The 13554-nt window shown below is 53.4% G+C and overlaps 1 protein-coding gene across 1 annotated transcript; it reads left to right on the forward strand.

The window, feature by feature from the left end:
- Window positions 1-4947: 4947 nt before the first annotated feature.
- On the forward strand, window positions 4948-9058 carry ARL5C (ARF like GTPase 5C; the record flags this gene model as incomplete). Its single annotated transcript, XM_080681157.1, has 5 exons — window positions 4948-5015; window positions 5589-5649; window positions 6787-6934; window positions 8240-8323; window positions 8858-9058. The coding sequence occupies exons 1-5, from the start codon at window positions 4970-4972 to the stop codon at window positions 9056-9058; spliced, it is 540 nt and encodes a 179-aa protein (XP_080537283.1). The 5' UTR covers window positions 4948-4969.
- Between the last annotated feature and the right edge of the window lie 4496 nt (window positions 9059-13554).

Here is a 13554-nt window from a genome sequence, read left to right on the forward strand (position 1 = left end):
CGTTCAGACCTGCGTAGCCAGGCCCAGTCCCCACTCAGCGCCAGACTCTGCACCGAACCCATCTCCCCTTAAGCAAAGCCAGGGAAAATGGGAAGCTGAGTTGGAGAAATGGGGTGTCCTGGGTGTTGTACAGAAGGTGAGATCCAGACCCACTGGCACAATGTTAAAGGCTTCTGCTTGTTATGCTCCTGGGGCCTCAACTGCTCCCCAACACCTCGGGAGAGGGAGGGACTGCGTCTGGCTTTCTCCCCTGAAGCCCCCACAACTACCCCCTTCCCAGCCCCTGCTAACCAGCCTTTGGGGAGGGGCAGAGAGAATGGGGATTTCCCCAGTCCCAGCTGCAGAGAAAAATAGTCAGCAGGTGACTGCCAGTTCCTGCCCTCAGCAGCTGGCAGATGCGGACTTCTGAAGGTTGTTACTGCTGTCGCCTGTATCCTGTCTCTCGTAGTACCTGGTTCTTGATTCTGGGGTGGCGCTGGACCCGAAGGGTGAGCTCCTGGGTCTTTAACCTGAGTGCTCCTCTATTCGGTGTGTGGCTGTGTGTGTGTAGAGAGGGCAACGGTTAGCAGACCCGAGGAGAGAGGAACTGGGCAGGCCTGCAGATGCAGTGGCTGGCCCACCCGAGGTCCTCTAGCGCGGCTGGGATTGGAGTTCAGTCTCTGCCTCCCAGCGTTGTGCTCTTTGCACTGTCTTTCAGTGTATCCATTCCCATGTTTAATCACTGAACAAACGTCTGCTGAGCAGCTACTATGTACCAGGCACAAGTCTAAATGGGAGCCACAGGCAATTCAGGACAGCACAGTGAGCTCTCTGATGTGGGGAGCACTGGGTTCTGGGGAAACCTGAAACAGGGGTCAGGGCTTGAGTCCCCTAAATCTGAAGAGACCAGGAGAAACTTCCTGAAGGAAGTAAGGCTTGAGCAGAGGCTAGAAGCAGAGGAGTGGGGGAAGTGTTGAAGGCAGAGGAGACAGGTGACATACAGGACATGTTCTTGGACTTCACTAGCAAAGCATGCTCTCAAGGTGTGGTCAGAGAAGGGTCAGCAGGAGCAGGTCCCCATGGACCTTGAGTCACATTAAGGAGTTTGGGCTTTGTCCTGAAGAAATCGAAGGACTGCACGCAGCAATAGCAAGATTGCCTTGACTGCAGATTGGAGGGTCTAGCCTGGAAACCTGCAATACTCCAAGTGAGACATGAGAAGGGCCTGCACTAGACCTCAGCAGTGGAATGGGAAAGGAGGCTGTGGCTGTCAGAGACGTCTAACAGAATGGAGAGCTGTGGAAGAGCAATTGGAGGTGGTCAGTGAGAGACAGGGAGGTGTCTGGGGTGACTGTGGGTTGTAGGGAAAGCAAGTTAGAGGCTGAAACAATACCTAGCTTTGGACAAGGTGGGTTTATGGTGCTGTAGGAGGACATCCCAGAGGAGAAGAGCAGAAGACAGTCGAGTGCTTGGTCAGGAGCTCGGCAGAGAGCTCCATCCGGCGTGGAGCCTGGTATTTTTATGCCAAAGGCAGGGATTATTAACTACCACTTACAGATAAAGCTCAGAGAGATCCAGCAGCTTGTCCATAGTTACATGGCATTGGAGCCAGAACTTGGACTCAGATCTTTGGATTTCAAGTTCTGTGGTGTCCATGACCCCCAAGTTTAGGGCTCATTCCCCCGCCCCCAGGATGGCCCAGCTTCTGGGAGTGGAGCGGGGAAGGGAGGGGGAACAGGTATCTGAATATGTGTCTCTTCCCCATGTGCCTTCTGCCTGAAATTGCATTTGCCCAGAACATACAGCCAGGGGCATCTCTAGGTGGCTTGGAGATGTTGGGAGGCGAGAGAGAGAGAGAGAGAGAGAGAGAGAGAGAGAGAGAGAGAGACTGACTTGTCTCTTGGTAATCGCAAGCCCTCAACCGACACAGTCAGCACGGGACATCAACAACCACAAAGCTGGCTGTGATGAGGCCCAGAGAGGCTGGTTCTGCTACCACAGCCACCACAGGGGTTCAGGAACTGAGACGCTGGGGACACCCCTCCCCCACCCCCCACCCCCCACACCTGACTAGCTGCTTCTGTCTTTGCAATATGTTCTGCACCAGAGCGAGCCTCAGTCCTAGGTGTGGCTGACGGTTTCCACCAATCAAAAATAAAATGAGCCCTGGCTGTTTTGGTTCAGTGGATAGAGCGTCGGCCTGCGGACTGAAGGGTCCCGGGTTCGATTCCAGTCAAAGGCACATGCCGGGGTTGCGGGCTCGATCCCCAGTGGGGGACGTGCAAGAGGCAGCCAATCAATGATTCCCTGTCATCATTGATGTTTCTATCTCTCTCTCCCTCTCCCTTCCTCTCTGAAATCAATAAGAATATTTTGAAAAAAAATTAAAATAAAATGAGCTGAGCGGGGCCACGACAGCCCAGAAGTGAGGGGGTGTCCCCGTCCAATACCCGAGAGAAAAAGCTTGACTTAGCTCCAGTGAGCACATCCTCAGAGAAGAGGCCTTGGCGCCCTTCTAAGTCAGACCTTCCCATCCACTGCCTGCCAGGGTTTTTGTTTGTTTGTGTTTGTGGTTTGTTTTTGGTATGTGTATTTGTCTCCCCACTAGACAGTAAGCTTCATCAGACCCAGACTGGGTCTGTTTTGTCTAGTTGGCATGTTCCCTACCTCCTGACTCATATCTGTCAAATGAATGAAAAGTGAATGAAATACCCCTAAGATCCAGGCTCTGGGCCTCACAGCGAAGGCTGGCCTCTGGTCTGTTTACTGAATCTGCTCCAGCTAGCCGAATGTCACTTCCAATTCCGCAAGTGGTGGTGGTGGAGGAGGAGGCCGGGTACACTAAGAGGCCCCCCCCCCCCCGCCCCCAGGAAACAGATGGTGAACATGCTTAACACATTGCTGCTTCCCTCAGCACCCTCCTGTGCCCTCACCCTCCTGCACCCAGCCACAGCCCCAGCTCTTTTTTTCCTAAGGCTGAAATGAAATCAGCCAGATGGGCTCCGCTAGCCAATTCTTCTTCCTTCTAACTCTGCTAGGAATCGGGGCGGGGGGGGGGGGAGGGGGGGGCGCGGAGATGAAAATTCTGTATTAAGTGAATTCTTTTCTCTCTTCTCCACAAACTTCCCTGTCTTCCCTGTCTTCCTCCATTCTCTGCAACTTGTACTCACACTTTTTTTTTTAAAGGAAGATTTTTTATTTTTTGTTTTGTTTTAAATATATTTTATTGATATTTTACAGAGAGGAAGGGAGAGGGATAGAGAGCTAGAAACATCGATGAGAGAGAAACATCGATCAGCTGCCTCCTGCACACCTCCCACTGGGGATGTGCCCGCATCCAAGGTACATGCCCTTGACCGGAATCGAACCCGGGACCCTTCAGTCCGCAGGCCGACGCTCTATCCACTGAGCCAAACCGGTTTCGGCACTTTTATTTTTTTTTAATACTCCAAAACCATTTCTCAGGTTGTAGCTTAACTCACTGTACTTCAATCCAATAGCAACACATTCCTACTGTGGGCCGGGCACTGGACCAGGTGGGGGTACACAAGTGAACATGACATGAACCCTGCCTCTAGGACTCACAGATGACTGGAAGGAACAGGCGTGCCAGTCCAGTCTGCAGTCCCAGTGTGGAGAGAAGCCCCATGTGGCTGGAGAGCCAGGCCGGAGCTTGGGAAGTAGGTGGCTTTTATGGCAGGCAGCTAATGGGATGGGCCTCAGGAATCCTCCTTTCTGAAAGAGGGAAAGGCATTCAGGGGGAGGAAATGCAGAAGTAAAAGCACAGTTGGAAAGAGCTGTGCATGTGTGAGCAAGGACCATTGGAGGCAAACACGGGAGATAAGCTGCAAAGGCAGATAGATGGGGGCTATTCATGGAGGTTTTTAAATTTCCGGTGAGGAGACTGATCTGAACCCAGTGGGCATTAGGGAACCGTGGAAGGGTTATGAGTTGTGGAGTAACAGACTCGGAAGGTTAACAGGACTGAGGGCTGTGCGGAGATGCCCTGGTAAGGGGAGACAGAGTCAGGGAGACCGGTTAGAGGGCTGTTTCCTTAGCGGAGAGCACACTGATGGGCTGTCGGAGAGCAGAGGGGAGGAAGGAACCAATTCCCCTGGGTGATGCTGGTGCCTCCTAACCCCCCTGCAGCCTGCAGTTGCGTTGCCTTCCCCACTTCTCTTTTTGTTTTCTGGTTTTCCCCAGTTTAAGCGAAGAAGGAAATTCACAAACATCAACTAGCGGCTCCCCCTTCCTGTTCCTCCTCTGCAGGGTCTTGGTATCTGGAATCCCTCTGTAGGGTTTGTGGCTGAGAGATGTCTTTTTTGCTCCATCCCTGTCTTCAGATGCCTACCCTCTGGGTTCAGGGAGCTGGGCCTGAGCAGTCGGTTTGTCAGTAAATCATAGACGTTGCCTGTCTCCAAGGGACCTGCAAGAGGAGGGAGACTCTTAGGGAACTACAAGACCCACACAAGGGAGCAGCTAGAGATCTGTTGAGGATCAAAATATTCCCCCAGCTCAGAGAGAGGGGATCAGGGAGCGCTGTCTACCCCACACAGCTAGTAGGTGGAGAAGGTGGGTGGCCAAGGGTTTTGCTTTAGCCTCATGCTCCAGACATGGCACTTGGAGAAGGAAGAGCTGGGACATGGTCAGGGAACACCATCTGAGTCTCCTGGATTTGCAGTGGGGTTGCAGTCCACCCAGAGAACTCTGGAATTTTCTCAGGGGGAGGGGGAGGATGTGGAGTCTGGACCCCGTTTTCCTCGCACCTCTAGGGCTCTGGACAGTAGTTTGTTGTCAACGTGAGGTCCATAGCACCCCGGAGGGTTCAGCGTTTCAGGGAATTCCCAGGCCCTGCAGGAGACTCAGGAGGCTTCCGTGACCTCATAGACCCCGTCTGGCCCTCCCCCGGGGGCGGGGCTCCAAGCGCCGGGGCTCAACCCCGGCCAGCGAAGGCCACTGAGTCCTGCACCTCCTTGGCCCGGGACGCGCCATGGGACAACTGATGGCCAAATTGATGGGCATCTTTGGGAAACAGGGTAAGGGGCGTACAGGGCATCCAAGCGATCGCTTCGATCCGGCTCCCACCCGGGTATCCCGGGAGTGGGATGCGTTGTGTAACCTGGGACTGGGAGGGTCCTGCATGGGCGCTCCCTGCCTGATGCGCAGTCTCCCCTGCCCCTTCCCTGCCTGCTCCTCGCGGGTCGCGGGATTCGGTGCGCCCCAGGGCATGGGGCTGGGCGAGCCGCATTCCTCGCCGCCGGTTTCTTGCGATTGTGACTTCGCGCTCGATTCTTTCCCCGGACGCCCTCCAGGTCTTGACAAGCCCTGAGCTCCCCGGACCCTTCAAACATCACTTTTCTGGAATTGTGGAGCGAGGGAGGTGGGGCTGGTGTCCGGGGCCGTGGGAAAGAAACCTGTCCTGTTGGTCCCCCCCCCTTTTTTTGGGGGGTGCGGTGGGAGATGGGGGCAGGGAAGCAGAAGTGGTACCATGGGAAAGTCCCCCAGCCTGCTGGGGACACTTGCGTCCTTCGTGGGAGGTCTAGTGGGTCACACAGTCCCTTGGTCATCGCGTTGGGCCCTGACCCTGCCCTTCCCTCGGATGCCTCCAGAGCACAAGGTTATCATCGTGGGACTGGACAACGCAGGAAAGTCCACCATCCTCTACCAGTTGTAAGTGACCCCCGGGTGGGGGGCGGGGTTTGTGCTTGTCCACCAGACTGACAAACGTGTGGGCCAATCACCGGAGCTCTTCCCTGGGTTCCCGGGAGGAGTGATTTGGAGAACGCTAGTGGGACCTTCCCGGGATAGTGGCCCCTCACTCATTCCAGTGGCCCCTCGACCTGACACTCGAATGCTGCTCGGTATGGGCAACCCCACTGCGCCCCGCCATCTACCCCCGGCCCCTGCCAAACTCGGCTCCAGGCTGACGCTGGTGGGCAGGCAGGTTCTTCCCGCCTTCCTGCTCTTCTCTACCCCCTAGCGGCGGGTCCCTTCTTTTGAACTCCTGCGCTCCACCTTGGCATCTTGGCCTTCCTTCTCAAACCCTCCGAGAGAGCCAGCTTTGGGTCCGCTGGGCTCCGTAGCTCCTGGCCCCGCAGAGTCTGGCACATGTGCTGAGTAATTACCCATCGGAGTTTTCCCCGAAATTCATCCCCTGGATGGTATCTCTCCTGGAGCCTCCGGAGTGTTTACTTAGGACAGATTTTCCCCTGAAAAGGTGACACATAGAAATGGTTTTTAAAGATTAGAAGGAAAGAAAAATCCTAACAGTACAGGAGTATGCAGCGAAAAGGAAGTTTCTCTCTCACCTCTGACTCCAAGAGCACAGGGAGTTACTTCCCAGATCTCCCGGGGAATTCCTTGCAGGTGAAAGGGTGTGTGTTTTCTATGTCACTATAGCCAGAGCACCTTTCGGATGTCCCTCACGTGTGTCTGTCTCGTTTGTCCCTCGCTACTCAAAGTGTGGCCCACAGACCAGCAGCGATGGATCATCTGGAAGCTTGTTAGAAGTGCAAAGCGCTGGGCCCCAGCCCAGACCCACTGGGTCAGAATCTGCATTTTAATAAGCCTCCCAGGTGACTCAACTGCATTGTAAAGCTTGGGGAGACTGCTCGATTAAGTCTCCCCTCTCTGGGGTCCAAGCCAGGGCAAGACTTGGTCTCACTCCTGCTCAGCAGAGGCTCGGTCCACCTGGGCTGATTTCTTCTGAACTGGATTCAGCCTGACTTAGGAGCAGAAAGGTCGGAGGTGAGAGCTAGCTGTGAGTGAGCGGCGCTGAGCTCTTGGTCCCCTCTCCTACTTCCCCAGCCTGATGAATGAGGTGGTCCATACGTGTCCCACCATCGGCAGCAACGTGGAGGAGGTTGTTCTGCGAAAGACCCACTTTCTCATGTGGGACATAGGGGGCCAAGAGGCGCTGCGCTCCACCTGGAACACATACTTCTCCAACACGGAGGTGAGGTGGGCACGGGGCTGGCGGGGCTGTGTGATAGTAGTCAGCTACGTAACCTCTCTGAGCCTTGGTCCCCCCACTTAGGACCTCCCTGAGTTGCTGTGAAAATTGAATAACAAACCAATAGCTAATGCATGCCTGTCAAATGCTTACACAGCACAGTGCCTGTGAACCTTTTGGAATATCTCCTAGCAGCTTTGCCTGCTTGCGGGCACTTTCCCATTTGATGCAATGGATGGGGTAGACCAGGGGTCCTCAAACCTTTTAAACAGGGGGCCAGTTCACTGTCCCTCAGACCGTTGGAGGGCCGGACTATAGTTTAAAAAAAAACTATGAACAAATTCCTATGCGCACTGCGGGCCCGGGATGAGTCGGCTGCTAAGCAGGACAGGCAGCGGCACCCGGCGGGCCGGATAAATGTCCTCGGCGGGCCACCTGTGGCCCGTGGGCCGTAGTTTGAGGACCCCTGGGGTAGACCCTTGTCTCCGGGGGTTTTACTTACTCACTCTGGAAGCAGTAGAATTCAGTGGTTTCACTCCTGGAACGAGAAGGCCGAGTTTAAATCCCAGCACTCCACTCACCAGATGTGTGGCTGAGGGCAAGATATGTCACCTGCTGCACCTCAGTCTCCTCATCTGTAGATGGGGATAATAATACAGTTGACCCTTGAACTTTGAACAACATGGGTCCACTTATATGTGAATTTTTTCAATATATAGACAGCCAGCCTTCTGCGTTCCCGGGATTGGCATTGCGTTTGGGAGTTCCATATACGCTGAGGGCCAACTGTATGCATTGTTCTATGCCGTTTTCTATAAGGGACTTGAGCATCCCTAGATTTTGGTATCCCAAGGCCCCTGGAACCAGTCCCCTGCGGATACCAAGGACTGAAGTTTTGGGGAGTCCAAAGTTATATGTAGATTTTCAACTGTGTGGGAGTTGGTTGCCCCCATCCCTCACATCATTCAAGGGTCAACTTCAGTTTCAGTTCCAAAGGGCTGTGGTGGGGCCTAAATGGACTCATGAATGCCCAGGGCATAGTCTCTGGCGTGAAATCTGAGCTCATGCTGTGTATTCCCCACGTCTGATTGGAAAGGGGAATTAAAATGGGACTAGAACAAACATAAATAAATTTAAGAAAAAACAAAAAACAATGGGACTAGGGCGGCGAGATCTTGAGACTGGACAGTTAGTTTTCCGTGGGACTTGCATCAGCGTAGTGCAGAGGCCAGTGGGCAGCACAGCTGGGCAGAGGGCAGCTTCCCCAAAGAGAAAGCCCACCACTCATGGTTCCCCTCTGCTGGCCAGTTCATCATCCTTGTGATTGACAGCACGGACCGGGACCGGCTGCTGACCACTCGGGAGGAGCTGTATAAGATGCTGGCCCATGAGGTAAGCCCCCTGCGGTTGGGAGAGGGCTCAGTGTGCTCCCGGTGTGACCTCAGCTTACTCACTTGGCCTCTCTGAGCTTCATTCCTGATGACTCCGTCTCTGAGAGCCCCTAGCTCAGCAGCTTGGGCAGGGCTAGCTTATCTCTGATGAAGGGCCGTAACGCCCTCAGCACAGTTGACCACAGAAGCCAAAGTTGCTGGTTCAGGTTCTGAAACCATGTCCCACTCACCGTGCGACCCCAGACAAGCTACTTTGCCTCTCTAATTCTGTTTACCCAATGATAAATTAGGGAGAATCATCAAATTCCTATGTCATGGGACTGTTAGGGGTTATATGAGCTGGTTTGGAGGCATCTGTGAGCTGCCAGTGTCATTTGCTGGGGTTGCTATGTTGGGACAGGCCCCCATGCCCACCCCACTTGGGCTTGGGCTTCTCTTGCTGGGACAACAGGGGAGCCAGGGGACACTCAAGGGGCGCTGGGGAGGGAGGCTGGGCCCTGGGAGGCTGACTGGAGCTGGGCTCCTCTGTCCGCAGGCTCTGCGAGATGCTTCTGTCCTGATCTTTGCCAATAAGCAGGATCTGAAGGACTCCATGACCACCGTGGAGATCTCCCAATTCCTCACCCTTAGTGCCATCAAAGACCACCCATGGCACATACAGGGCTGCTGTGCCCTCACCGGGGAAGGGTTAGTGGCTGTCCCACCTGGACCTCCTGGGACTGGTACCAATGAATGACTGACCATCAGAACATTCTCCTGCCTCTCCTGTCAGAATCTGGTTCACAGTCAAGTCAGTTGCGCACCTTCCCACAGCTGAGATGCTGTGGGTAAGCAGTGAGCAAGAGAGCCCCTGCTCTCAGGAGCTTGTTCTAGTGGGGGGAGAGGCAACAGTCCACCCACACACACATGTTTTAGGTACTCATAAGTGCTATGAAGAACATGAACTTGGACCACAGTGATAGAGGGGTGGGGATGGGTCTGGTTGAGCTCTGGTGGTGAGGGACGGCCTCTACTAATGTCTTTTGAGCTGAGATCTGAATGAAGAGGAGGTAGCCATGGGAAGACCTGGGACAAGCCTTTGAGGCAGAAATCACCGACTCCTTTTGACCTTGAGCTTCCTGACCTGTAAAGAGGAGGGTGATTAAATCTACTTCCTCCCAGCGTTTCTGTAGAGAGTAAATGATACCGTTCATTCATTCAACATGTATTAAGCACCTACTTGTGCCAGGCACTCTTCTAGGCCCCTGGAGACACACCGGTAAACAAAACAGACCAAAATACCTGCCCTCATGGAGCTTACTTTCCCGTGGTGGGGAGGAGAAGGGGAGGAAACAGACAATAAACAATAAAAATAAAACTATATGTAGTAAGTTAAAAAGTGCTAAGTGCTCAGGGGAAGTCAAGTTGGGAAGAAGATTGGAAGTATGGGGCGGCGTGGGGGAGAGGGGTGATGTAAAGGCTCTAGGTCACGGTCATGTAGAAACGGCCCGTATCCAGTCTGGAGAGAGCCCTTCCCTTTAAAGAAGGGGAAGCTTTGGTTAGGTCAGCCAAGGAACCACACATTTCTGGTGGTCTTTTGCTACCTCCTGGGTCAAGAGAACCTCCTCACCCCCCACTCACAGTCAGTTCAATTCAACCAGCATTTCCTAAGTCCCCCAATGTGCCCATGCACTGTACCAGGTGCTAAAGACATGACCAAGACCACTCTATCCCCCCAACCCTTTGTTCTGGTGTTGCTAACAGTAATGGGAGAACTTGCTAATGGGGGTCTCCTCCCAGGCCTTTGAAGTCACCCTGGCCCTGCCTCCTTCGATGGAGTGGGTGGGAAGGGGGCACTAGAGATTTGCCCAAAGACATTGCTAAGGTAGGTCTCCAGGCCCCTTCCTTAGAGAAGTCCCGCTGATTCCCAGACATCCAGAGGCCTCTGTACATCTCCTTCCTAACCTTTATTACAGTATGTAGTTATGGAATTATTTGTGTGATCACTTGTTCAATATCTACCTCCTCTGTTGGATGTAAGCCCCAGAGGGCGTGTCTGTTTTTTCACCAGTAACCACAGTGCCTAGCACAGTAGCTGGTGCATAGCACATACTCAGTCTGTTTATATTATTGACGGAAAGATTGCGCTAACGTCAGTTGCCCCATTCAGTTGGCTTTGGGCAGGGGCTGGGGGCTTGAAGGCCATCATCCTCATGGGATATACTGATCCTTGCTCCGTCCCTCCCGTCCTGCAGGCTGCTTGCTGGGCTCCAGTGGATGCAATCTTGGGCCACTGCCAACGGATGTCCCAGTCGGAGGCCAACCAGGAACTTCAGGGTTTAGCATGGACTACTTGGGTGGAAAACCCAAGTGACTATTTATTACTTTTCTACGATTCTCTGGTGGGAGTAGGCACAGCTATGGACAGTGAGAAGCCCCTGCCCACCTAACTCCCCACAGAGGAGCTAGACTGTATACCCTGAATTGCTGCAGACAGGACAGCAGGCAAAGCTACCCCTCACTCCAGGGAAGCAGGCGTCCTTCTTGGAGACACCAGGAGATGTTGGGTGGATTAGGGAGTGGAGCCTCCTCCCCTCAGTTCTGTAGGAAAAATGGAGGGGCTTTCTTTCCTAGAACCCTCCCCACCTCCACCCCCCACCTTAAACCCCTCACCCCCACCCCAGTTTTCTGGCCCCTTAGCCATCTTTGGGCAAAGGGTATTCTAGAAGGTAAAGGGGGTGGGCTCAGGGGAAGGAAGGCAGACCCAAAAGCAGCTGGGAAGGGAGCGGGAGTGGGACGGGAACAATTCTTGGCACTGCAGGGAGTTCCACTCCTCCCACCTTCCCATTCCCTGAGGTGCTGGCTCTGGCTCCGACCACAGCTTTTGCGCTTTAAGCCACACCAACTATGCCCTTAACTCCCAGTGTCCTTCCAATGTAAATCCCACTCCTGCCAAATGACCCAGGTTTCCAGAGCACCCGTGTATCTTGTTTGTCTTTTTGTATTGATTTTGTTTTGCATTGTATTAGAGTTTTAAAGTTTTTTTATAAAGGTGTAATAAATGGCATTGAAAAGTACTCACTTCTTATTTCTGCCTGCTTGAGTAAGGGTTCTCAGGGGTTGGAAAAGCTCAGGCGTCCTATTTAGGTTGAGCTGGAGACAGGATGGAAACCCAGGCTGCCCTATATACAGGGAGCAGCGCTATTACCCCACAAGACCAGGGATGGTTTTCCTGAGGCGTGATTGTGAAGGAAGAACTCAGGAATTCTAGCAGTCCCATTAAATTATGCTGGCATAATCCTCAAGTAAAAACACAAATGAATACCATGTCCTTATTCCAAAGAAAATGATCCTAACAAAAGCGTCATTGCAAGGCGGGGGTATAGCTCAGTGGTAGAGCATTTGACTGCAGATCAAGAGGTCCCCGGTTCAAATCCGGGTGCCCCCTCTGCACAACTCAGGTTTTTCCAGTTTTTTTTTTTTGGTTCTCCTGTCAATTTCTGTAAGCCCTCGTAGAGGTGACAGGAGACTGCGGCCTCGGGCCCTGCCATCCTCTTTTGCAGTCACCGAGGACGGAGGCCCAGGCCCTGCCCAATCCACAAGCTCACTTGCGAGTGTGTCTGAGAGTGGAATGCATTGCGAGAGGGGGCCTTGGACCTTCCGGTTGACCCACGCGGACTGTAGCGTGTCTAGGAGTGGAATGCATTACGAGGGAGGACTTGGACCTTCGGGACTGTACATAAGGCCTACTCTCTTTGGTAGGGGGCAGGTGGGCACACTCCCAGGTAGGCCTGGCCAGTGACCCGAGGGCAGTTCTTAGGGACGGAGGCTTAGTTTCTATGGGCGAGGCTTAGGCTAGGGAAGGAAGGCCCCGAGAAATCCGCGTAACAGCGTAGGAAGGAAAGAGGGGCGATGAGCAGCAGTAAGGGGGCGATAGCAGGGCAAAAAGAAGGGGATCCCGGCTCAAAGGAACTCCCGGAAGTGAGGGATCTCGAAAGATCTCCAGGGACTCCACATGCTCAAATTGCTTTTTTCTTACACCGTCAGTAGAAGCCTTTAGCTCAGTGCCTCAGAAAACAAACCCTGCATTCAGAAGGGTATTCGCTTGAGATTTATGTTCTTTCCCGCTACTATAAACCTTGGATCCTATTTCTCCTCGCAGCTCCTCGCGGCGCCTTGTCGAAGCAGTGTTAAGAACCTTTCTGCGGCGCCATTGCTGGCAGAGGGGGTATAGCTCAGTGGTAGAGCATTTGACTGCAGATCAAGAGGTCCCCGGTTCAAATCCGGGTGCCCCCTGGCTTGTTCTTTTCAGGCCCAAGCTTTCCCCTTCTTTTTCCACAATTTTATATTGAAATTTCGTTTGTTACCCCTCTTTTCGGCAAACGAAAAGCGACGAGAGTGCAAGAAACAAGAATTCTATAGCAGTGGCTCTCAATTACGATCCCGGGGACCAGCACCACCACCTGGGGAAATGGTAGTAATGCAGGTTCTCGGTCTCATCCCAGAACTACTGAATTAGAAACTTGGGGGTGGTGCCCGGAAATCTGTTTTAAAATTAGTTCCCCAGGTGATTCTGATGTACGTTCCAGTTCTACAGGTTTACATGTTATTTGTTCCTAATTATTTCCAGGTTGCTGTTTCAACCTGAGCCCTTGTAGACCTTTTTAAAAACAGACTGCGAGGCACCCCGACCTGGGGAATGCACACAGAGACGCAGGCCGGAGCTGCAGTCCCATACGTCCTGGGACCTCTCAGAAGGTAGGCACTTCCCATAAAGTAGGGGCGAGGAGAAGTGGACCAGTGGGCAGAAGCCGGAGTCGGTGGACAGCTTCTGGGCAGGTTCGGTTCGGGAAAGTGAAGGAAACCGCAAAACACCCGCGTTGCGGGTCGTCACGTGGCCACTAGGTGGCAGCAAGAAGCCGAAGCTGGAAGCGGCGGCCTATTTGATCCTCTTTAAGAGTCTGCGAAGTCGGGACTTACATTAGACAAGAAGGAGTTGCAGACAGGCCTCGCCTTGTTGCGCCGGAAGGGAATAGAGGGTTTAGGACTGGGGGAGTTCGTTTTTGGGACCCTGGGTCCTGAGGGAGGAGGACCTGGGATTCTGAAAAGTAGAGAGTCTTGAGTTCTTTTCTTATTCCAGCTCACATTGTTCCTTCCTCTGGTCCCCACGCATGTCCCTCCTCCTGGGGAATCCCCCCAGAGACGCTTTGTCCACACCCCTCTCTGCGATTTTCCAGTTTTAGACCCCAGACC

The sequence above is a fragment of the Plecotus auritus genome (assembly GCF_963455305.1).
Source record: "Plecotus auritus genome assembly, chromosome: 7".
NCBI lineage: Eukaryota > Metazoa > Chordata > Mammalia > Chiroptera > Vespertilionidae > Plecotus > Plecotus auritus.